This window comes from Salvelinus alpinus, chromosome 25 (assembly GCF_045679555.1).
Source record: "Salvelinus alpinus chromosome 25, SLU_Salpinus.1, whole genome shotgun sequence".
Taxonomy (NCBI): Eukaryota; Metazoa; Chordata; class Actinopteri; order Salmoniformes; family Salmonidae; genus Salvelinus; species Salvelinus alpinus.
The window spans coordinates 4,442,469-4,465,838 of NC_092110.1; the positions used below are offsets into that span (position 1 = coordinate 4,442,469).

Sequence of the window (23,370 nt, forward strand, 5' to 3'; positions counted from 1 at the left end):
TAAAAGTGGAGCAACCTTTTGAATGCTACAGAATATCTGAACATCATTGCCACTCAGGTGCATCCTTTCATGGCAGCATTGTATCCATCAGCAGGATAATAGAGACCCACAGTGGAGGTGTTATAATACCCATAAAACCTAGCGGTCGAACAGGGAAATTATCTAATTGTTTTTCTACCAGTCATTTTTCCCGTAGGTGATTTTAGAAACACTCCAAATAAGTGTTGTGTTTCCTGTAGTCTTACCCTGGCGTGACGGTTTGATAACTATGTCAATCTCTCTGACAAGGTGAGTTTCATCAATATATTCGGCTCTATTTACTCTCAGATTCTATAATGCTAAATACCATCAAAGTAGACCTGCAAAACTACTAGTGCCTGCAAGCTCCTGGATGTCATATCTAGCAGACCCCTTTGCTAACAGGTATTGTGTCAATTTAAAAGTTGCACAAGACATTTCACAGAATTCTCAACTTTAAAGACATTTTGCCAATTTATTCATTACTACATTTAGTTAACATTAAATAGTTCATCCAGAGATTCTTACCTTTGCCTTGATTCGGCAGTCTCGTCCAGATCATCATGCCATTTTGAAGGTTTTTAGTTCACATTAGCAGCTAATTATCATATCATTGGAGGGTAAATACAGGCGAATATATTGATAAAAGTCACCTTGTCCAAGAGAGATTTACACGGTTATCAAAACGTCACGTCAGGGTAAGCCTACACAATACACAGCCCTTATTTTAAGTGTTTCTAAAATCCCCTACGGGGAAAAATGAAAATTAACAACAATTGGAGCCATTTCACTGTTTGACCACTAGGTTTTACTGGTATTATGACTTATTCTGTAGTACTCTATGACCCATGACACAAGGCTAGGATTGTCCAGGAATGGTACCACGAACATGACAGAGAATTCAGCTAACTGCAGTGGCCTGCCCAGTTACCAGATCTCAATCCAATTTAGCATCTGTTGGATGAGATGGAACGAGGTATTCGGAGTACAGATCTACTACCAGCCAACTTGACACAACTGTTAGAACCGTTGGAGTCGACATGGGCCAGCATCCCTGTGGAACGCTTTCGACACCTTGTCGAGTCCATGCCCCGAGGAAATTGAGACTGAGGGCAAAAAAGGGTGCAACTCAATATTAGGATTATGTTCCTAATGTTTTGTACACTCAAAGTATATTGATTAGATAAGTATTCACCCCCTGAGTCAATACATGTTAGAATCACCTTTGGTAGTGATTACAACTGTGAGTCTTTCTGGGTAAGTCTCTAAGAGCTTTCCACACCCAAATAGTGCAACATTTGCCCATTTATTCTTTTCAAAATTCTTCAAGCTGCCAAATTGGTTGTTGATCATTCCTAGGCAACCGTTTTCAGGTCTTTCCATCGATTTTCGGCCACTCAGGAACATTCACTATCTTCTTGGGAAGGAACTCGAGTTTTGATTTGGCCTTGTGTTTTAGGTTATTGTCCTGCTGAAAGGTGAATTCATCTGTGTCTGGTGGAAAGCAGACTGAACCAGGTTTTCCTCTAGGATTTTGCCTGTGCTTAGCTCCATTCCGTTTCTCTTTTTTATCCTGAAGAACTCTCCAGTCCTTAACGATTACAAGCATAACTATAACACCACTATGCTTGAAAATATGGAAAGTGTTACTGTGTGTTGGATTTGCCCCAAACATGACACTTTGTAATCAGGACATGAATAGTTTTGCCACATTTTTTTACACTTACTTTAGTGCCTTGTTGCAAACAGGATGCATGTTTTGGAATATTTGTATTCTGTACAGGCTTCCTTATTTTCACTGTGAATTAGGTTAATATTGTGTAGTAACTACAATGTTGTTCATCCATACTCAGTTTTCTCCTATTTCAGCCATTAAACTCTGAAACTGTTTTTTAAAGTCACCATTGGCCTCATGGTGAAATCCCTGAGCGGTTTCTTCTCCGACAGCTGAGTCTGGAAGGACCCCTGTATCTTTGTAGTGACTGGGTGTATTGATACACCATCCGAAGTGTAATTAATAACTTCACCGTGCTCAAAGGGATATTCACTGTCTACCAATGGGTGCCCTTCTTTGCAAGGCATTGGAAAACCTCCCTGGTCTTTGTGGTCAAATCTGTGTTTGAAATTCACTGCTCGAATGAGGGACGTTACAGGTAATTGTATGCGTGGGGTACAGAGATGAGGTAGTCATTCAAAAATCATGTCAAACACCGTTATTCAAGTTATGTGACTTGTTAAGCACATTTTTGCCATAACAAAGGGGTTGAATATTTGACTCAAGACATTTCAACTTTTCATTTTCAATTTATTTATTTAAAAAATGACATTCCACTTTAACATTATGGGGTATAATGTGTAGGCCAGTTCCCCAAAAAACTAAATTTAATCAATTTTAAATTTAGTCTGTTGCATAACAGAATGTGGAAAAAGGGGATGAATACTTTCTGAAGACACTTTATATTTGCCTTTTTGTTGATAAAATGGTCTTCAAGTAGAAATGGTTGCTGACTAAAGCTTTTTGTTGTGCTTCATCTCCTCAATATTTTAGAAGATTAACTGGGAGGACTTAGCGGCTAAGAGGGTGCCCGCCCCGTTCAAGCCGGTGATCAGGGATGAGCTAGATGTCAGCAACTTTGCGGAGGAGTTCACTGAAATGGACCCCACCTACTCCCCTGCAGCTCTGCCTCAGAACTGTGACCGCATCTTTCAGGTGTGTGTGCGTGCGTGTGTGTTTCTGTGTGTCTCTGTGCGAGCGTGTGTGCGATGGACCCCACCTATTCCCCTGCAGCTCTGCCTCAGAACTGTGACCTTATTTCTCTGTTTGGTCAGAGGTTTTTGACAATGCATCTTTCAGATTGGGTGGGAAGTGGTTGATTATGCTTTTTAATACAGTCGGTCCGTGTTAAAATTCTTTGCCCAAAATTGTCAAATTATGTTTAATTTAGTTAAACTTCAACATTATTTTGTTTACATTTCAATGTAAACTCTTGACGTGTGGTAGATGGTGTCACATGACGCTGTTTCTATGTACAGTACCAGTCAAAAGTTTGGACACCTACTCATTCCAGGGTTTTTCTTTATTTTTACTATTTTCTACATTGTAGAATAATAGTGAAAGCATCAAAACTACGAAATAACACATATAGAATCATGTAGTAACCATAAAAGTGTTCGACAAATCAAAATATATTTTATATTTGAGATTCTTCCAAGTAGCCACCCTTTGCCTTGATGACAGCTTTGCACACTCTTGGCATTCTCTCAACCAGCTTCATGAGGTAGTCAACAGGAATGCTTTTCAATTAACAGGTGTGTCTTGTTAAAAGTCATTTTGTGGAATTTCTTTCCTTCTTAATGCGTTTGAGCTAATCAGTTGTGACAAGGTAGGGGTGGTATACAGAAGATAGCCCAGTTGGTAAAAGACCAAGTCCATATTATGGCAATAACAGCTCAAATAAGCAAAGAGAAACGACAGTCAATCATTACTTTGACTGACCTTCAGTTGTCTTAATCTGGAAAATGTCAAGACCTTTGAAAGTTTCTTCAAGTGCAGTCACAAAAACCATCAAGCGCTATGATGAAACTGGCTCTCATGAGGAAAACGCAGAGGATAAGTTCATTAGAGTTACCAGCTTCAGAAATTGCGGCCCAAATAAATGCTTCAGAGTTCAAGTAACAGACACATCTCAACATCAACTGTTCAGAGGAGACTGTGTGAATCAGGCTTTCATGGTCGAATTGCTGCAAAGAAACCACTACTAAAGGACACCAATAATAAGAAGAGACTTGCTTGGGCCAAGAAACACAAGCAATGGACATTAGATCGGTAGAAATCTGTCCTTTGGTCAGATGAGTCCAAATTTGATATTTTTGGTTCCAACCGCCATGTCTTTGTGAGGTGCAGAGTAGGTGAATAGATGATCTCTGCATGTGTGGTTACAACCATGAAGCATGGAGGAGGAGGTGTGACAGTGCTTTGTTGGTGACACTGTCAGTGATTTATTTAGAATTCAAGGCACACTTAACCAGCATGGCTTCCGCAGCGATACGCCATCCCTTCTGGGTTGCTCTTAGTGGGACTAGCATTTGTTTCAACAGGACAATGACCCTCCACACCTCCAGGCTGTGTAAGGGCTATTTCATCAAGAAGGAGAATGATGGAGTGCTGCATCAGGTGACCTGGCCTCCACAATCACCTGACCTCAACCCAATTGAGATGGTTTGGGATGAGTTGGGCCAGAGTGAAGGAAAAGCAGCCAACAAGTGCTCAGCATATGTGGGAACTCCTTCAAGACTGTTGGAAAAGCATTCCAGGTGAAGCTGGTTGAGAGAATACCAAGATTGTGCAAAGCTGTCATCAAGACAAAGGGTGGCTACTTTGAAGAATATAAATATATTTTGATTTGTTTAACACTTTTTTTGTATAGTACATGATTCAATATGTGTTATTTTATACTGTTGATGTATTCACTATTATTCAACAATGTAGAAAATAGTAAAAAATAAAAACCCTTGAATGAGTAGGCGTGTCCATACTTTTGACTGGTACTGTATGTATTTGACTCCTCAGCTATTGACGTTGTTTAGAAACTCCTCAATAGCTTGCTTTAAAGTCAGTGCCTGCCCATCTGTGTACATTGGTATTCAAATTGACTAAAGGGCTTTTCATTCAAGGCGTATAATTATAGCCATATGCAGTTCTGATGGACCTAACAGATGTGAATGACTATTTATGCTATAGTTTTGAACCATAATGTGTCCCAGAGCCCCTATTCATAAAGCATCTCAGAGCATGAGTGCAGATCGAGGATCCATTTTTGCCTTTTTAGATCATAATTATATGGACGGAGGGACCTGATCCTAGATCTGCACTCCTACACTGAGACACTTTATGAATACAGCTGTATGCCAGCTTTTGGTTGAGTGTCTGATTGATGTAGACTATTGAGCAAAATCTCAGCTGTGATTGCCATGCCTTCTGGCTCCTCGAGCCTGGCTGATCAATAGGCCCATTATAAGGGCTTCTCTCTTTTTCTCTGCTGGAATAAAAGGTTACGGTTCCAGAGAATCACCATGTGTGCCTCAATTACGCCTTAAACCTATGATTGCCAACTTCATCTTGGCTTGTTTTATTTCATGCACGCAGCCCGAATTTCACATATACTAGAATTTGTAGGCTAGTCTTTATAATTTGAAGCCAGGCCCGAGCAATTGCGTTAGAGAGAACTGCTGCTATCACAACTTTTAACTCTGGGGTCTGCTCTCCCGCCTCGCCTCACAAAACAAAATTAAATTGCATTAGAGCCCCGACGAGATGTAATTTCACAGCAGCGCAATCAGATATTGATGCCTGGCAATTAGGGTATTCTCATGCATCCATCCCCATTCATCTATCCATCCGTCCATCCATAGCTCTTACTCTGCATGCATTCTACCCAGCTGTGTGTGTGCGCTAGCTAGCTAGCTCTGGGCCCTTCATAGCTGGAACCAGGCAGCACATCCCAATCCTGTCATAGATGACAGTTCTAACAATGAGCACAGGTGGACCACCAATGAATGGCAGCCATTGTCATGCTCACGCCACAGTTGTTACAGGATTGACAGGTTATAATGTAGTTATTGAGTGAAATAAACGCTGCATGCCTTTTCAGTAAAATGAAGAAAACAAAGTTCAGAGTTGAACACAATTTAGTCTACTTTGGTGTCGATGGCCTTATACATCCACCATTGTTGCTGCAACGATGCTGAAAAGGACGTCTCAGGTAAGCTCTATAATGTGAAGGGTATACCATTCTCTTTCCTGTGCTTCATATGGCCAGGTACATTATATTAAACCCCCTCTTGTTATGTGTGTCCTTTTGTACTTGTTCATGGCCACCTCTCGCTTCACATTTATGCTTCATGTGAAGCCCCCCCCCTCTCTGTCTCTGTCCTGGTTACAGGGCTACTCGTTCATGGCCCCCTCCATCCTGTTCAAGTGGAACGCTGTAATGGACGACACACTACAGCTGTGTGGAGGATCAGGGTCACAGAGGCCGGGGTCTGCTGCCGTGGCCCGCAGCGCCATGATGAAGGTACACCCCTCTGTGTGTGTGTGTGTAGTATAGTTAGATGGATAGGGTTGTATTTATTCCCTCCACCTAAACACACTTAGCTTAATAGCTTATCTGCAGCCAATAAGAAAGAGGAGTTTTCTCACTAGAGCAACGCTTACTTTCACGTATGAGGTTTTTGCATTCGTCTTTTCCGGTTTCAGTCCTTCCAGGAGTGAATAATTTAGCTACTGTATGTTTTGATTCTATTTTCAGTTTCACCTTTGGCTCAGGTGTGGTGTTGACTAATTAGCGACTGATAATGGTGTTATGAAACCAGCATTCTTTGTGATTTGGTAAGACAGTCTTCTCTTTAGGACTCTCCGTTCTATATGAACTATGAGATGAACCTGAAGGACAATGCTCTGGGCGAGGGCAGCTTCTCCATCTGTAGGCAGTGCACCCACAAGAAGACTGGCCAGAAGTACGCTGTGAAAATCGTCAGCAAGAGGTACTGTACCATAGGCTAGCCTGGTCCCAGATCGGTTTGTGCTGTATGGCCAGCTCATACACTATTGTGATTGTCATGCCAAACTGTACCAGGATCAGACCGGCCCCGCCCGGAGCTCACTGATGTGTGTTTATTGGGAGTTGGCTAGCTAACTAAGACGTTGTAGTGTTATTAATTTTTTTTAAAGAAGAAGAGAAAAGTAGAACCCCATTGTTCAAATACTACATCCAACTTTAGTTTAGCAACTAGAGAGCTAATCATGAGATTTTTGCCTCTTAGGGAGGCTAAAAGAGGCATAGTTGCGCCATAATCCAAGAGGAAGTTATGTCACTTTACTGGAAACTTGAGGACATTACTTTTTGCTATAATATCCCATTGATGCCCTTCCACTGAACATACATGTACACTGCCTTTCCAGCCCAAACTGCCTCAGTTTCATCCCAAGCCGACTTTGAATCGCCATCATTTATTAATAAAAAAAATGGTTTTACTTTTTATACGATATGAGATTCTTTGAAAAGTGTATGTATGTATAAAATGTATGTATAATTGTGCCATTTTTCAGTGCAACTTTTCAATTTAGCTGATTTTTAAATAAAACAATTATTTTGGAGAAAAAATGTAGCGCGACATCCGTTAAACATTTAATTCAATTTGTTTGGTCTCACTCGATGTGATGTCAATTCCAGGCCACCAGACCTTGCGGGAGACTGCTCTGCACTTGTTGGCTGCTGGAGGGTGAAGTGTGCCAACACTTCCCTGACAGGAATAGGCTTCAGTGGTGACACTGAACTTACGAGGGTGACACTGTGTGACGGGTGACCCCTTCTGATGACACGTTGCGTCTCTCCCATGTCCCCTCTCAAGGATGGAGGCCCAGACACAGAAAGAGATTGCAGCTCTGAAACTCTGCGACGGCCACCCCAACATCGTCAAGACTCATGAGGTATACCATGACCAGGTAAGGATTTAAAAAAATGTAACCTTATCTTTTAAATGTTAGTCTCATTTCGATAACAGGCGCTTCTTACAAAAGAGATGTTATCTTTGCTGTCTTTGCTATTCTGGTTAGAAGTGCGTGCTATCGAGTCAGTGGAAACATTGCATTGCATTACATTATATTTCAGTCATTCGGCAGACACTCGCTGGATTCACTGAAGTAGGCAAAACAACCACATATTTTCATTGAACTTCATTACAGTTTCTTCTCATTGAGATCAAATCTATTTTACCAGAGAGACCTGATATCACAAGCATTGCCGGTAAAAGCCCATCTTCAGAAATGGCCATTTTCTAACCGAACTAGTGATCGTAAGACGAGACTAACTGCAGACGGCCTTATTAAGTCAGAAGTGGAACAGAGCGGATGACTGCGTAAGCTAGATTCCTCCTGGGACGTTCTCCGTCTCCCTCTTCTCTCCTTCATATCGTCCTGTAATAAACACTATACCCCCGTATTTCAGATTTGTATATACTGTATTTTAGTGCAGTACAGCAGCTGCGCCACATACGAGCACATCCACTATAGGTATAGATGAATTAAACTTACACGGAACATATTTCATGTCTGTATGTGGGCTTTTAGATCTCATGAAGGATTTGAGCTTGGTGAGAGAAAAAAAAAAAACAATTTCCTCCAAATTGGGTCAAACAAGTGTGTGTGTGTGTGGCTGATATTGGCCATGTTCATTATCTGGGGCCCTTCAGGCCTAGGAGCAGCATTGTAGCTCTGATGAGCTCTGCTGGGTTGTTACTGTACTGTACCTCAGAGAGGGCTGGGCCTAAATGGCATCTTATTTCCTTTTTAAAGTACACTACTTCTGACCACAGCCCTGGTCCACTATAGGAGCCCTGGTCAAAAGTAGTGCACTATCAAGGGAGCTATTTAGAATTCAGGCAGACCGAGGGCTGTTAACTAGATCAAAGCAGAGCCGCCTTGCTGCGGCTCTCCTCTCCCATTCTGCGTTCCAATTCTACACCTTTCCTCCCAAAGTGTGCACTTGCACACTCCCCGTCAATTGGGACACATACCACCTGCATGGAGAATTGGGACATAGCCAATGGTGTCCAAGTGCATACTTTGGGAGAAGGGTGGAGAATTGGGATGCAGGCCACCCCCCCCCCCCCTTCCCTCTCTTTCTCGGTCTTTGTTCCCCTCTTCGAGCACTAATGAGAAAGCCTACTCTACCCGGCTGCACATTATTCTCTAGTCTCTTTATCAGGATCCTTTCACTTCAGCCACTCTGTTCTGGTTTCATCTCTCCATCACCGTGAGAGCTGTATTGTTATTAGGACACGTTTCATACAAAATAGAAACGTGGATTCAGGGTTTCTACCGTTTGAATTTTCCAAACAATTTCCGCTGTTGTATAACCACAGCCTTGGCTCAGAGCAGTCGATCACATGACTTCCATAAAGCGTGACGTTTCCTACGTCGCATGACCTCAATATTTTTTTTAAAGTTACAAAATACAGTTTAATAGGGATATTTACGTTCGTATGGGAACTATGGATCGTTGGTCAACATGACTGTACGGCTCTCTCTGGAGACCCTATGGGTAAGTGTGTGTGTGTGTAACTTGCCGTGTCTCTCTCTCTCTCCCCTCCAGCTGCATACGTACCTGGTGTTGGAGCTGCTGCTCGGTGGAGAGCTCCTGGAGAGGATCCGGAGGAAGAGGCACTTCAGTGAGACGGAGGCCAGCCGCATCATGAGGAGACTGGTGTCAGCCGTCAGCCACATGCACGATGTGGGAGTGGTGCACAGGGACCTCAAGCCAGAGGTACTACTATTGAGAGAATGACTGCCCCCTCTCATTGAAGCTGCGGCAGTTCAAGGCCGACAGCGGTACTGCAGGCATTGTTAGCGGAAAACGGGATCCCCCCATTATAGGGAATGGAAAAAATCTTCGTGGCCAATCTTTGTGTAAATACAATACAAATTTGAAGACAATCATGGTACCAATAATTGCTTCTAATACACCAGATGTATGTCCTTGAACCGGTTATTTGAAAATCGCAACACGGAAGAAGTTATTAAGGTTATTTTAGTTGCTGGTGGCGGCCTGCAGCAACCCGGTCGGCCTTCACCTTGACTTACTCAATGAGGGGGCATAACTGAGCTAGCCTGTAACGTCACTTCCTGGTGTAGCTCAAACTGCGCATGTTATGTCTCCATGAGACACCATCTTAACTGACTTAATTAGGCTTCAATGCGCTATTGAGTCGTCACATAGGAATGAAGGGTGTCAAGTAATCGATGGCTTTCTCCATTTATACACGCTGTCATTGGTACTACTCAACCGTCTAGGCTGCTCCCAGACCTGTGGTCCTCTGTAGCTCAGTTGGTAGAGCATGACTCTTGCTACACCAGGATAGTGGGTTTGATTCCCCCGACCACCTGTACGTAAAATGTATGCATGAGTTTAGTCGCTTGGATGAAAGCATCTGCTAAATGGTATGTAAATATTTGTTTGAACATAACAAGATTCCAACAACTGAGACATAAACTGAACAAGTTCCACAGATATGTGACGAACAGAAATGTAATAATGTGTCCCTGAACAAAGGTGGGGGGGTCAAAAGTAAATCAGTATCTGGTGTGGCCACCAGCTGCATTAAGTACCGCAGTGCATCTCCTCCTCATGGACTGCACCAGATTTGCCAGATCTTGCTGTGAGATGTTACCCCACTCTTCCACCAAGGCACATGCAAGTTCCCGGACATTTCTGGGGGGAATGGCCCTAGCCCTCGCCCTCCGATCCAACAGGTCCCAGACGTACTCAATGGGATTTGAGATCCGGGCTCTTCGCTGGCCATGGCAGAACACTTGACATTCCTGTCTTGCAGGAAATCACGCACAGAACGAGCAGTATGGCTGGTGGCATTGTCATGCTGAAGGTTCATGTCAGGATGAGCCTGCAGGAAGGGTACCACATGAGGGAGGAGGATGTCTTCCCTGTAACGCACAGCATTGAGATTGCCTGCAATGACAACAAGCTCAGTCCGATGATGCTGTGACACACCGCCCCAGACCATGACAGACCCTCCACCTCCAAATCGATCCCGCTCCAGAGTACAGGCCTCGGTGCAACGCTCATTCTTCGACGATAAATGTGAATCCAACCATCACCCCTGGTGAGACAAAACCGCAACTCGTCAATGACTTTTTGCCAGTCCTGTCTGGTCCAGCGACGGTGGGTTTGTGCCCATAGGAAACATTGTTGCCGGTGATGTCTGGTGAGGACCTGCCTTACAACAGGCCTACAAGCCCTCAGTCCAGCCTCTCTCAGCCTATTGAGGACAGTTCTGAGCACTGATGGAGGGATTGTGCGTTCCTGTTGTAACTCGGGTAGTTGTTGCCATCCTGTACCTGTCCCGCAGGTGTGATGTTCGAATGTACCGATCCTGTGCAGGTGTTGTTACATGTGGTCTGCCATTGCGAGGACGATCAGCTGTCTGTCCTGTCTCCCTGTAGCGCTGTCTTAGGCGTCTCATAGTACGAACATTGCTATTTATTGCCCTGGCCACATCTGCAGTCCTCATGCCTCCTTGCAGAATGCCTAAGGCACGTTCACGCAGATGAGCAGGGACCCTGGGCATCTTTCTTTTGGTGTTTTTCAGAGTCAGTAGAAAGGCTTTGGTGTTTTTAGTGTCCTAAGTTTTCATAACTGTGACCTTAATTGCCTACCGTCTGTAAGCTGTTAGTGTCTTAATGACCGTTCCACAGGTGCATGTTCATTTAATTGTTTATGGTTCATTGAACAAGCATGGGAAACAGTGTTCAAACCCTTTACAATGAAGATCTGTGAAGTTATTTGGATTTTTACGAATTATCTTTGAAAGACGGGGTCCTGAAAAATGTCTGTTTCTTTTTTTGCTGAGTTTATTATCTTTATGGGCTGGCTATGCTGCGCAAACAGATCTGGGATAAGGCTGTTGAACCCCTGGAAGTAAAGAACTTGAGGGACACTCCCAACTTATCCTGATGATCTGTATGTATGGTCTAGCTATATACAGTGTGTTCAGAAAGTATTCAGACCCCTTGACTTTGTCCACATTTTGTTACTTTACAGCCATACGTTTTTTCCCTGCATCAATCTACACAATACGCCATAATGACAAGGCAAAAACAGGTTTTTAGACAAATAATAAAACAAATCACTTTTACATAAATATTCATACCCTTTACTCAGTACTTTGTTGAAGCACCTTTGGCAGCGATTACAGCCTCGAGTCTTCTTGGGTATGACGCTATAAGCTTGGCACACCTGTATTTGGGGAGTTTCAACCATTCTTCTCTGCAGATCCTCTCAAGCTCTGTCAGGTTGGATGGGGAGCATCACTGCACAGCTATTTTCAGGTCTCTCCAGAGATGTTTGATTGGGTTCAATTCCGGGCTCTGGCTGGGCCATTCAAGGAAATTCAGAGACTTGACCCGATGCCACTCCTGCATTGTCTTGGCTGTGTGCTTAGGGTCGTTGTTCGGTTGGAGGTTGAACCTTCGCCCCAGTCTGAGGTCCTGAGTGCTCTGGAGCAGGTCTTCATCAAGAATATCTCTGTACTTTGCTCTGTTCATCTTGCCCTCAACCCTGACTAGTCTCCCAGTCCCTGAAAAACATCCCCAAAGCATGATGCTGCCACCGCCGTGCTTCACTGTAGGGATGGGGCCAGGTTTCCTCCAGACGTGACGCTTGGCATTCAGGCCAAAGAGTTTAATCTTGGTTTTATCAGACCAGAGAATCTTGTTTTTCATGGTCAGAGTCCTTTAGGTGCCTTTTAGCAAACTCCAAGCGGGCTGTCATGTGCCTTTTACTGAGGAGTGGCTTCCATCTGGCCACTGTACCATAAAGACCTGATTGGTGGAGTGCTGCAGAGATGGTTGTCCTTCTGGAAGGTTCCCCCATCTCCACAGAGTGACCATTGGGTTCTTGGTCACCTCCCTGACCAAGGCCCTTCTCCCCAGATTGCTCAGTTTGGCTGGGCTGCCCTTCCCCAGATCTGTGCCTCAACACAATCCTTTCTTGGCGTTCTGAGGACAATTCCTTCAACCTCATGGCTTGGTTTTTGCTCTGACATGCGCTGTCAAGTGTGGGACATTTTATAGACAGGTGTGTGTGCCTTTCCAAATCAATTGAATTTACCACAGGTGGACTCCCAAGTTGTAGAAACATCAAGGACGACCAATGGAAACAGGATGCACCTGAGCTCCATTTCGTGTCTCATAGCAAAGGGTCTGAATACTTATGTAAATAAGGTAATCTGTTTTTTATTTGTAATAAATTTGCACACAGAAATGACCTGTTTTTGCTTTGTCATTATGGGGTATTGTGTGTAGATTGAGGGAAATGTTTATTTAATCCATGTTGGAATAAGGCTGTAACAAAACAAGATGTGGAGAAAAGGAAAGGGACTGAATACTTTCCAAATGTGCTGTACATGTTAATTGCATATGAATAGAATATAACGATCAAAGGCTTGAATGAAGCATGATATTATTATTTTTTAACGTTTATTTTCTCCATCTGGCCAAATGGAACTGAAGCCGGCACTTTAAAAGTGGTGCATCTCATCCTTCCTGTCATTAATGGACTAGAAATGGTAACGGGTGTGCCATTTGAGATTGCAATTATGCATTCAAATAGTCTCTGGAGCAGTAACAGAAACATGTTTCTCTCTTGAAACCCCGTTCAGAACTTGCTGTTCACAGATGAGAGCGAGAACTCGGAGATAAAGATCATAGACTTTGGGTTCGCCCGGCTGAAGCCCCCCGACAACCAGCTGCTGAAGACGCCGTGTTTCACCCTGGCCTACGCCGCGCCGGAGATCCTCAAATACGACGGCTACGACGAGTCATGTGACCTCTGGAGCCTGGGCGTCATCCTGGTGAGTGGAGGTGGTATGGAGAAAGTGTGAATCCGTATGCCCTTAAGCTACATTGGAGGAGAAGATCCAAGGTTCCTTCCCTTAGAACGTCTCCTCCAATTGGGTTTTGAGGAGGATGTCGGGGTGTTCCGAATCCAACCTGAGCCTCTATCTGTACCAATAGCTGCACTTCTGGTAGATCTGGTATTTCATTGATTTGATACAGCTACACAAATTCTAGCTTCAGCAGTTTTATGTTGGCGTTTTGTCAAGGCCGTTCACAAGGGAAGCTGTTCCGGTGTTTTCTGTATCCTGTGTTACGCGGTTAGGGCCTGTCTGATACCCATCTCTATGTTTAATTCAGAACAGGTAACATGCTGCTGTTGTGTTGTGTCCATTGGTGTGCTGTGCTGCTGACGCTCATCAATATTCACCACTAAACCAAGATCTACCGGTAGCACTTAGCTTTATTTTTACTGTACATTTCAGACGCAATGCGCTTCACAGGGAAAAACATCAGTTTTTAAAAAACGATGAAAATAAAAACATACATTTTTACTATGCAACAAACATAAGAGGATAAAAAAAAACTGAAAGACAACAAATGCACCCTAAGGAAAAGCAAAGCTAAAAATATGTGTTTTAAGATCTCTTAATTATGTCCACTGATTCGGCCTGCCTCAGGTTCTCTCTGGCTGGGTATTCCAGAGGCTGGGGGCATAGTAACTAAAAGCTGTCTCTCCATGCCTCTTGTTCCTAGGCTTTGGGATAGTTAAGAGGCCAGTGCCAGAGGACCTACTGGGTACATAACTTAAAAGCATGTCTGACATGGGTGCACAAACGTGGATTGATTTACAAACCAATAGAATAATCTTCAAATGTATTCTAGAACTCCAGTGCAGAGAGCTTATTTCAAACCGGTGTAATGTGTGTTCTCTGTCTGGTCTTGGTCAGTACCCGTGCTGCAGCATTCTGTATGTTTTTCAGTTGACCAATGGCTTTCTTGGGAAGACCAGACTGCAGAGCATTACAGTAGTCACGCCGCCTTGTAATAATGAGTCCCTCTGTATCAGCCTGAGATTGCCACGGTGCCGCCGTTTCTATGTTCCTCAAGTGGGGGGAAAATGTGTTTTGGTCACATCCCTAATGTGTGTTTCGAAATTGAGTTCAGAATCTAAAATGACACCTCGTTTTTTTTTTTTTTTACCTGGTGTTTTATCTTTATTGCCCGTGAATTCAAATGTGTGGCTAGATTCTCTGTGTGCTTTGGCTCCAACAATAAGTACCTCGGTCTTGTCTTGATTTAGCAGGAGGGAGTTGTGAGCCATCCAAGTATTTAAATCACTAATACAGTATCATTTATTTGTGGTGCTAAAATCCTCTGGTGACACAAATGTAAAGTTGTGTATCGTCTACGTAGCAGTGAAAATCAATTCCGTACTTTGTGATAACCCAACCGAGGGGTAACGTATATAAACTGAACAGTACCGGACCCAAAATCGAACCTTGTGGAACGCCGCAAGTGATATCTATTTTCTCTTGAGTTATGTTCACCAAGGTTGACAAACAAACTCTTGACCGGTCATAGGCCTAGGCAGAGCAGAGCGGGTCATTTAATTTGTTCATTTTGATCATAACTCAAAATACGAGGGTTTCTTACTCTTTTGTTTACAAACAAGAAGAATGTAAGCAAATGATGTATTGCGTCAAAAGATGGTTAAACGATCTCTTGGATGTCATGGACTGTCAGCCTTTGCATGGAAAGCACTGCTTATGAATTGGAGAAGAGTTGAATTTCCCTAGCCCCATCCCTCAACGGATTTTTTGTTTGTTTTTTGAATCGCAGACTAGCTTTTACGAGTTTTCTGTGGCCACATGAGGCTGTGGCATTGCTTCCTGCCAGCGGAAATGTCAGTGTAATTCAATGGCCATCTGAAGAGAATAAGAATGAAGAGGGGAGGTGGAGTGAGTGAGGGGGACGGATGGATGGATAGAGAGAGAGAGATAGGAAAGAGCGAGACGAGGGGCGAGAGAGAGGAAGAAGAGTAGAGGGAGGAAGAGCGATTTCTCTGCATGTCCTCTCAAGCGTGCAGCCTCAGTCCCTTCTCTCTTTCTCTCTGCGTTGGCCCCTAAGGGTAGCGTGTAGTAGTGTGCCGGCTGTGTGTACAGAGCTGTGATGTGACGCTTCCTGACAGACCAGGCTCTGTATAGCAGAGTGCCCTGGAAGCGTAGCAAGCCGATGAGCGCACGCCCCCAGAGACAGACCGACACATGCGTCTGTTTAATGAGGTATTAGAAACCAGGCCAGCCTTAATCAGGCTTAGGTCCAGTGAGAGTACACCCAGTACATGACTTAATAAGCTCAGGCACAGTTTAAAGATGTGTAGACAACATGTATACACAACGTCATCATGTGGGCCACATGTCGGATTCCAAAATATGTATTATTATGTTTAGAATATGTCTTTTATTATGATTATGTTCCAGTACACCATGCTGTCGGGCCAGGTGCCGTTCCAGTGTCAGGGGAAGAGTTTGACCCACACCAGTGCTGAAGAGATCATGAAGAAGATTAAACAGGGAGACTTCTCCTTCGAGGGCGAGGCCTGGAGGAGTGTCTCGCAGCAGGCCAAGGACCTTATACAAGGTGAGCATGGCAGGTGGAGATGGGGGAGTTGAAAGGTCAGGGGAGGGGGGGGGGGGGGGGTTGATATAACGTCAACTTCAGGTATGCTTTGCCACGAGGTGAAGGCTGCGTTGGTTCGACTTACTGAATGACTCCCGATAATTACTCTGTGTGTGTGTTTTTCTTGTGGTTCACCCCTAGTTTGGGAAAACATTAGTAAATGAGTTGATGTGTGAGTCGACCTCAGTGTCGACTGGATGGAGGTGTGACTCCAGCCAGAGTTCAGCGTGTCTTTGGTGCTGCTGCTCACCAGCTGTAATGCTCACCAGGTGTCTGGTCCAGGGCTCTCCAACCTTGTTCCTGGAGAGCTACCGCCCTGTAGGTTTCTCACTCCAACCCGTATCTAGCACGCCTGATTCTAACAGTTAGCTGGTTGATAAGCGGAATCCGTGTGGCTGAATCAGGTTTGTTCCAACTGCGGTCGGAGAGAACCTACAGGAGGATAGCTATCCTGGAACATGGTTGGAGAGCCCTGGTCTGGTCTGTCGTCCCCCCCCCCCCCCCGAGATGCTGTGTTGACATGCATACAGTAGTAGTGCTTGTAATAGCCGTCGTTGGTTTGGTACCTGTAGAGCTGCTGACAGTGGACCCTGACAAGCGGATCAAGATGTGTGGTCTGAGGTACAACGCCTGGCTCCAAGACGACAGCCAGCTCTCCTCCAACCCTCTGATGACACCTGACATCCTGGGCTCCTCCACCACCGTGTCCGTACACACCTACGTCAAGGCTACCTTCAACGTGAGCTTTATTCATTCAATCGGGAGGGGAGGGGGGGGGGGGGGGCATGATGAGTGAATGGCAGGTTTGCATTAGAGGAGGCAAGGAGAGTTTTTGAGAATATCTCTGTTTCAGTTCTTCCAAAAGGGATGGGATGATGGCGGGTATAAATCCATTCGTGTTTTTATGAATGTGTTTTAGCCTCGTGAGTGTGTTTATTGTAGTTTACTATTGTTGATTTCTTGTTTGTAATTGTATTTATGGACCCCCCGCATTGGCTGCTGCCAAGGCAATTCTCGTTGTTTTTATTGTGGTATTGGGTTCTGCTTCTCCAGGCGTTCAACAAGTGTAAGCGGGAGGGTTTCCGTCTGCAGACGGTGGACAAGGCCCCGCTGGCCAAGAGGAGGAAGATGAAGAAGACCAGCACCAGCACAGAGACCAGGAGCAGCTCCGGTGAGAGTACCCACTCCTCTTCCTCCTCCTCCCAGTCCCACCAGGACACCCACTCCTCTTCCTCCTCCTCCCGGACCCACCAGGACACCCACTCCTCTTCCTCCTCCTCCCAGACCCACCAGGACACCCACTCCTCTTCCTCCTCCTCCCAGACCCACCAGGACACCCACTCCTCCTCCTCCCAGACCCAGCAGGTGAAGCCGGGTGGAGACCCCAACCCTCCACCCCAGCCCTCCAACACCACCCCTGTCACGACACCCCTCGCCCTGGGCTCAGACAGCGCCCCTGCCCCGGAACGCCCGCTCCCTCCAGCCTTCCACTTCTCACAATGAGAGAGAGAGACAGACGGTGTATTAGAGGTGAACCTGAGCAAGGCTGATTCGCTAATCTTCATTTGTAGGTCAGTCTTTCTGTGCGGTCACATGCAGTCGATCTCCAAACATGCACTGAGCGAGCGAGGGGAAAGAAGGACTGCGCCGTCAGAAAGACAGCTGGACAGACGGCAGGGAGAGCCCTCTATCGTTCTCTTGCTCTCCTTCCATGGCAGCTCGCAGTCAGTCACACGCATGGACAGCAAGGCGCACGCACGCCTCCAAACTGAGCACGCAGCGGGAGCAGGAGCCACCTTTCAGTCATCGCTAGCAATAGACACACGCCACATGAAAAGGGCTGCCCTATGGATTCAGGGCTAGACAGCGGAGAGAACCCTCTACAACCACAACTCTGTTTCAGTCGTGTCTTGTTTGTTGCTTAGTTTGTCAGGAAAGTAGGTGGTCGTCCTGGTTGTGTTTCTTCTGGGTTTTTTTTATACTGTGTTGCATTACTTTAAAGATGGAGCGTTAAGCTACAAGTACTGCAGGTTATCACATTGAGATGAACCTCTAGGTTTTTAAAGCAGAGCACATATTTTGCAGCATTTTATGTACGACAATAATGCAGACCCGAAATTCTTTCTTGTTTTCGTTAACTTATTATTGGTTCACAACTGTTTATGATAGATAGATATGCTCAGACCACCAACCTGAGATCTAGACCCCCTTGAGCTATAGAGGCAGTTTCACCTCATTGCAAAACGTTTCAATGGCAGGTTGATGTTATGTTTCAGGCCTAGTCAGTGTTTTGTTGTGGACTACAAATAGTAGGGTAGGATCCTCATATACATAAACTTGTCTTGAAGGTGGCAGGGGAGTTACAAGTACTGTGCCAAAAACCTCTGCCGTTTCTACATTAGATGCTGTCACTTGCCCTTGTGTGTCAGACTAGAACTGTGTGTGTGTGTGTGTGTGTGTGTGTGTTTGTGTGTGTGTGTATTCTCTGTCTCTATGTCTCTGTCTCTGTGTCTCTGTCAAAAGTTTTAGAACACCTACTCATTCAAGTGTTTTTCTTTATTTTGACAATTTTCTACATTATAGAATAATAGTGAAGACATCAAAACTATGAAATAACACACATGGAATGATGTAGTAACCAAAAAAAGTGTTCCAAAAATCCAAATATATTTGAGATTCTTCAAATAGCCACCCTTTGCCTTGATGACAGCTTTGCACACTCTTGGCATTCTGTTAACCAGCTTCATGACATAGTCACCTGGAATGCATTTCAATTAACAGGTGTACCTTAAGTTAATTTGTGGAATTTCTTTCCTTAATGGGTTTGAGCCAATCAGTTGTGTTGTGACAAGGTAGATGTGGCATACAGAAGATAGCCCTGTTTAGTAAAATACCAAGTCCATATTATGACAACAGCTCAAATAACACTATACTTTAAGACATGAAGGTCAGTCAATCTGGAAAATTTCAAGAACTTTGAAAGTTTCTTCAAGTGCAGTTGCAAAAACCATCAAGCGCTATGATGAAACTGGCTCTCATGAGGACCAACACAGGAATGGAAGACCCAGAGTTACCTCTGCTGCAGATGAGAAGTTCATTAGAGTTACCAGCCTCAGAAATTGCAGCCCAAATAAATTCTTCAGAGTTTCACAGAGTTCAGAGGAGACTGCGTGAATCAGGCCTTCATGGTCGAATTGCTGCAAAGAAACCACGACTAAAGGACACCAATAAGAAGAAGAGACTTGCTTGGGCCAGCAAACACGAGCAATGGACATTAGAATGGTAGAAATCTGTCCTTTGGTCAAATGAGTCCAAATTTGATATTTTTTGTTCCAACCGCCGTCTCTTTGTGAGACGCAGAGTAGGTGAACGGATGATCTCTGCATGTGTGGTTCCCACTGTGAAGCACGGAGAAGGAGGTGTGGGGGTGCTTTGCTGGTGACACTGTGATTTATTTAGAATTCAAGGCACACTTAACCAGCATTGCTACCACAGCATTCTGCAGCGATACGCCATCCCATCTGGTTTGCGCTTAATGGGACTATTTGTGTTTCAACATGACAATGACCTCCAGGCTGTGTAAGGGCTATTTCATCAAGAAGGAGAGTGATGGAGTGCTGCATCAGATGACCTGGCCTCCACAATCCCCCGACCTCAACCCAATTGAGATGGTTTGGGATGAGTTGGACCGCAGAGTGAAGGAAAAGCAGCCAACAAGTGCTCAGCATATGTGTGAACTCCTTCAAGACTGTTGGAAAAGCATTCCAGGTGAAGCTGGTTGAGAGAATGCCAGGAGTGTGCAAAGGGTGGCTATTTGAAGAATCTCAAATATAAAATATATTTTGATTTAAGATGTATTTTTGGTTACAATATGATTTCATGTGTTATTTCATAGTGTCAATGTAGACAATAGTACAAATAAAGAAAAACCCTTGAATGAGTAGGTGTGTCCAAGCTTGACTGGCACTGTGTCTGGCTCTGCTTCAGAGTACTACAAACAGTTCACTGGTTCCTATTTTTATAGGAACATAAAATGAATCTCCTTTCATCATGTCTTTCTCTGTTTTATAGCGTTGCAGGACTGAGATTATGGTTGGTTCGCGTTCTTGGGACTCGCACTGTGGTTTGAACTCTTGTGATGCACATCTTGACATGCTGCTTTGCGAAGAGCGCCTCTACTCGGCTTTCTTTATCTACTTCCGTTTGAAAGCATTGACTATTTAGAAATGGCATTCTGTGGAAACACACTTTTAGGTAGCTAACCTGTAAAGATCTGCGTGTGATGTTTCCTTTCTATGCAAGTACTCAGACATGTTTGCCCATCCGAATCGTATTGGTGAGGATACTTCATGCCTGAATATCTGTGTGACACTGTCTGACTGTCAGAGGCTAGAACTTGTTTATTTCTAGACAACGGGGCACAGGGACTTTTCAGTTGGCTTTTCGGTTGAGGGCTTCATTTGAACTTAGTTCATGCTGAAACCATTCATGTATTATTGCTCTCCCTATTTCATGCAGTCAACTCCAAAAAAGGTCTGGACCTATAGCTTGATATGCCAACAGGGAACACTGTTTACGCACACACACACACACACACACACACACACACACACACACACACACACACACACACACACGCACTTCTCAGTTTCATGGACTAAAAGGCTGAACCCTAGAAGCTAAATAGTACAAAAAGCTCTTCTCTTCTCCTGACTTCAGTCTGCATGAGTTCCCTCCCTGCTTCTTTTCTGCCCCATTAAACCTAAAGTTGTTTGGGTCTATTAATAGACTAGAGAGCACAGCCACAGAAGAGAGGAAGCAGGGGATGGGAGGACCGGAAGAGAGGGTAAGGGGGGGGATGTTAAGGAGAACGGGAGGGAGGAGAGGAAGGAGTGTGTCCTATATTGAACTCTCCTTTGGGAGCTGGGAGTCTAATCTGCTGTAGTGCTGGTCTGTTTGTTCCAGAAAGGGACATGCTCAACTCTCTCTCTCGTACGGTTTCGTGTCATTTTAGGTCAGACTCGCTCCAAGCTGACTTGTCTTTTTTATTAACATCTTCACACTTGTTTGTGTGCCGCCCAAATTATTTTGTTCCCAATTTAATTTGTAATGTGCATCCTCACTCCTAGCTATGCTATTTGGAAACGCGCTCGACCCCCACTTGTCTGGTTCCTGTTGCCAGGTGAGTCCTGTGCCTGCTCAGCTCTGAGGGCTGAGGCACTGCCCATTGGTTCTCTCCCACCACTACATTCAATACTATTGGTGGTACAGACGGACACATCCCACATTGTCTTGGGCATGGTTCTCTGGAGCTTGTCTTCCTGAATAGTACTGTAGCGGTGGGTCCTTTCAATAGGCTATATCCTAAATATCCAACCTTCTAACATGCAAATCAGCTTTAATTTGATCGACCTTTGCACTTTTGATAGTTTTTTTTTTACCGTGTTTTTTGGTTGTTGGAGAAATTCAATTTATGGTTTGTTCACGGTAGGTAATTGTCCTCCATTTGGAACGGAACATCAGTCGACGTAATTAATGACACTACTGCTTACCCCTTTAGTTACTGCAAGGGCATACGTAGCCTAGCCATCACTGTGAAAACAATACCTGTGTGTTTGGTCCATTTGACATGCAGTATATGGTTTGGTCACTTAATACCCCATCATTCAGGTGTGCAGGCCAGCCAAACCATGGATGTTCTTCGATACGGCATTATGTTATGAACTGAAGCACATAGCGGGGTTCTGGGTCTTTTTCAATATTGTCTATCCATGTAAAATGATGGTGTGTGTGTATATGCGCTGTTGTTCGCTGTGAATCAGTTCCTATTATTTTAGTCCCGTTAAAATAGATGAATCTTACATGCATCCTAAATTAGAAAAGAATTTGTTCTACTGAGATGTTTATGTGATTTGGTTTGATCACGAGTTTTATAAGAGAATAGATTTCCAGTGGCTGTTCTAATTCTGAAGTTTACAAGGGACATTTTCTTACTTCAAGAACGAGGAATCATGAAAACAACACCTGTGCATTGATTTGAATAGCTTTAGCATCATATAACATGTTTATTTAAATTTGTGTTGTCTATCAAATTAAAATGTAAATCATTTTTGTATTTTTATTTGAAAGTAAAAATAGTAAATTAAGTTAAGCAAAGGTCATAAAACTACGGAGTGCCATGTCCAGCGGCAGCCACAAGAGGGCAGCGTTGACCAGCTCCTGGCTCTAATGAACTGGTACTGAGGGACCGTCCTAATTATTTTCTCTGTAGCTCATTATCCACTCACTGTGCAACATTAGCGACTATATATTTTATATTTATCCATAGAAAAAGGCTTTAAGAAAATATTTGGAAGAAGTTATTTCATAGCTATTATATCAAATATGTTCATTTTGTTTTGTTATCTAGCTGGGCTAGAAATTGTATTTGCGTTAAGAGTCATAGAAGTTAGGGAGATACGTGTACATTTAAGAAATAACTCAAATAATAATCGTATTTTTCTTTGTGTCCTAATGCTGTAAATACTGTAATTATGCTATGCCATAAGATTCTAAACGGTATGACTTTTAAAAAATATAATTGAAATGCATGTATCCAATGCAGTGGGTTGTCTTGAAATGGGAACTTTTACAGAGGGAGAATGACATTGAATAGTAATGAGAGGATTTTTTTTTTAAGCTGTTTCAAACGATGAATTTTGATGTGATTTCTACTGTGTTTTGTTTGTCAGGAAAATAAGGTTAACGTTTGTGTGTGTGGCCCTTGTATTACATTGTTTTGGGTGAGAACGAGTTGAATCAACTCGCATATTATCATTGGAAGGGAGTGTGTGTTTTGTTTTGTAAACCAATCCTGTTGGTATTGCTTGTTTGTGGTTTGTTTAATATATCTGTTTAAATAAATAATGTTTATTAAAAAAAAAGTGAAGGGCATTAAGGTTTTTGTTTATTTTATATAGAAAATAATGTAATACTGTAAAATATCTAAGTTCAAGTCTTGTGGTACGAATGTTTTGGTAATAGACAGCTATATCTGGCTGTACCATGAATTAACTAATTTGGCAGAGATTTAATATTAAAAGGAATTGATGTCTATGATTATTTAATTACTTCATAGCGACTTGGTTTAGTAGAGATTGTTTCACATTCTCAGTACCTCAAAGCTAAGCATGGTGGAGTCCATATTTTATAAACTGTATTTTCCTACCAATAGTTACTGTTCAGTATCTGGACAGCAGAGGGGGCTCAGTGTCTGTGGCTCT

The 23,370-nt window shown here is 43.7% G+C and overlaps 1 protein-coding gene across 3 annotated transcripts in view; it reads left to right on the plus strand.

Annotated features, from left to right (window-relative positions):
- The window catches only part of rps6ka5 (ribosomal protein S6 kinase, polypeptide 5), a 41,223-nt gene extending 18,182 nt beyond the window's left edge, over positions 1 to 23,041 (plus strand). For 2 of the 3 annotated variants that reach the window (XM_071365350.1, XM_071365353.1), the window contains 9 exons: positions 2,567 to 2,728; positions 5,961 to 6,092; positions 6,428 to 6,561; positions 7,429 to 7,522; positions 9,171 to 9,341; positions 13,252 to 13,443; positions 15,910 to 16,069; positions 16,681 to 16,847; positions 17,162 to 23,041. In XM_071365350.1, the coding sequence (XP_071221451.1) occupies positions 2,567 to 2,728; positions 5,961 to 6,092; positions 6,428 to 6,561; positions 7,429 to 7,522; positions 9,171 to 9,341; positions 13,252 to 13,443; positions 15,910 to 16,069; positions 16,681 to 16,847; positions 17,162 to 17,611 (1,662 nt within the window). In that variant the 3' untranslated portion in view covers positions 17,612 to 23,041. The remainder of the gene's footprint in view (positions 1 to 2,566; positions 2,729 to 5,960; positions 6,093 to 6,427; positions 6,562 to 7,428; positions 7,523 to 9,170; positions 9,342 to 13,251; positions 13,444 to 15,909; positions 16,070 to 16,680; positions 16,848 to 17,161) is intronic. The other variant, XM_071365352.1, reaches the window with a different exon arrangement.
- The last annotated feature ends 329 nt before the right edge of the window (positions 23,042 to 23,370 follow it).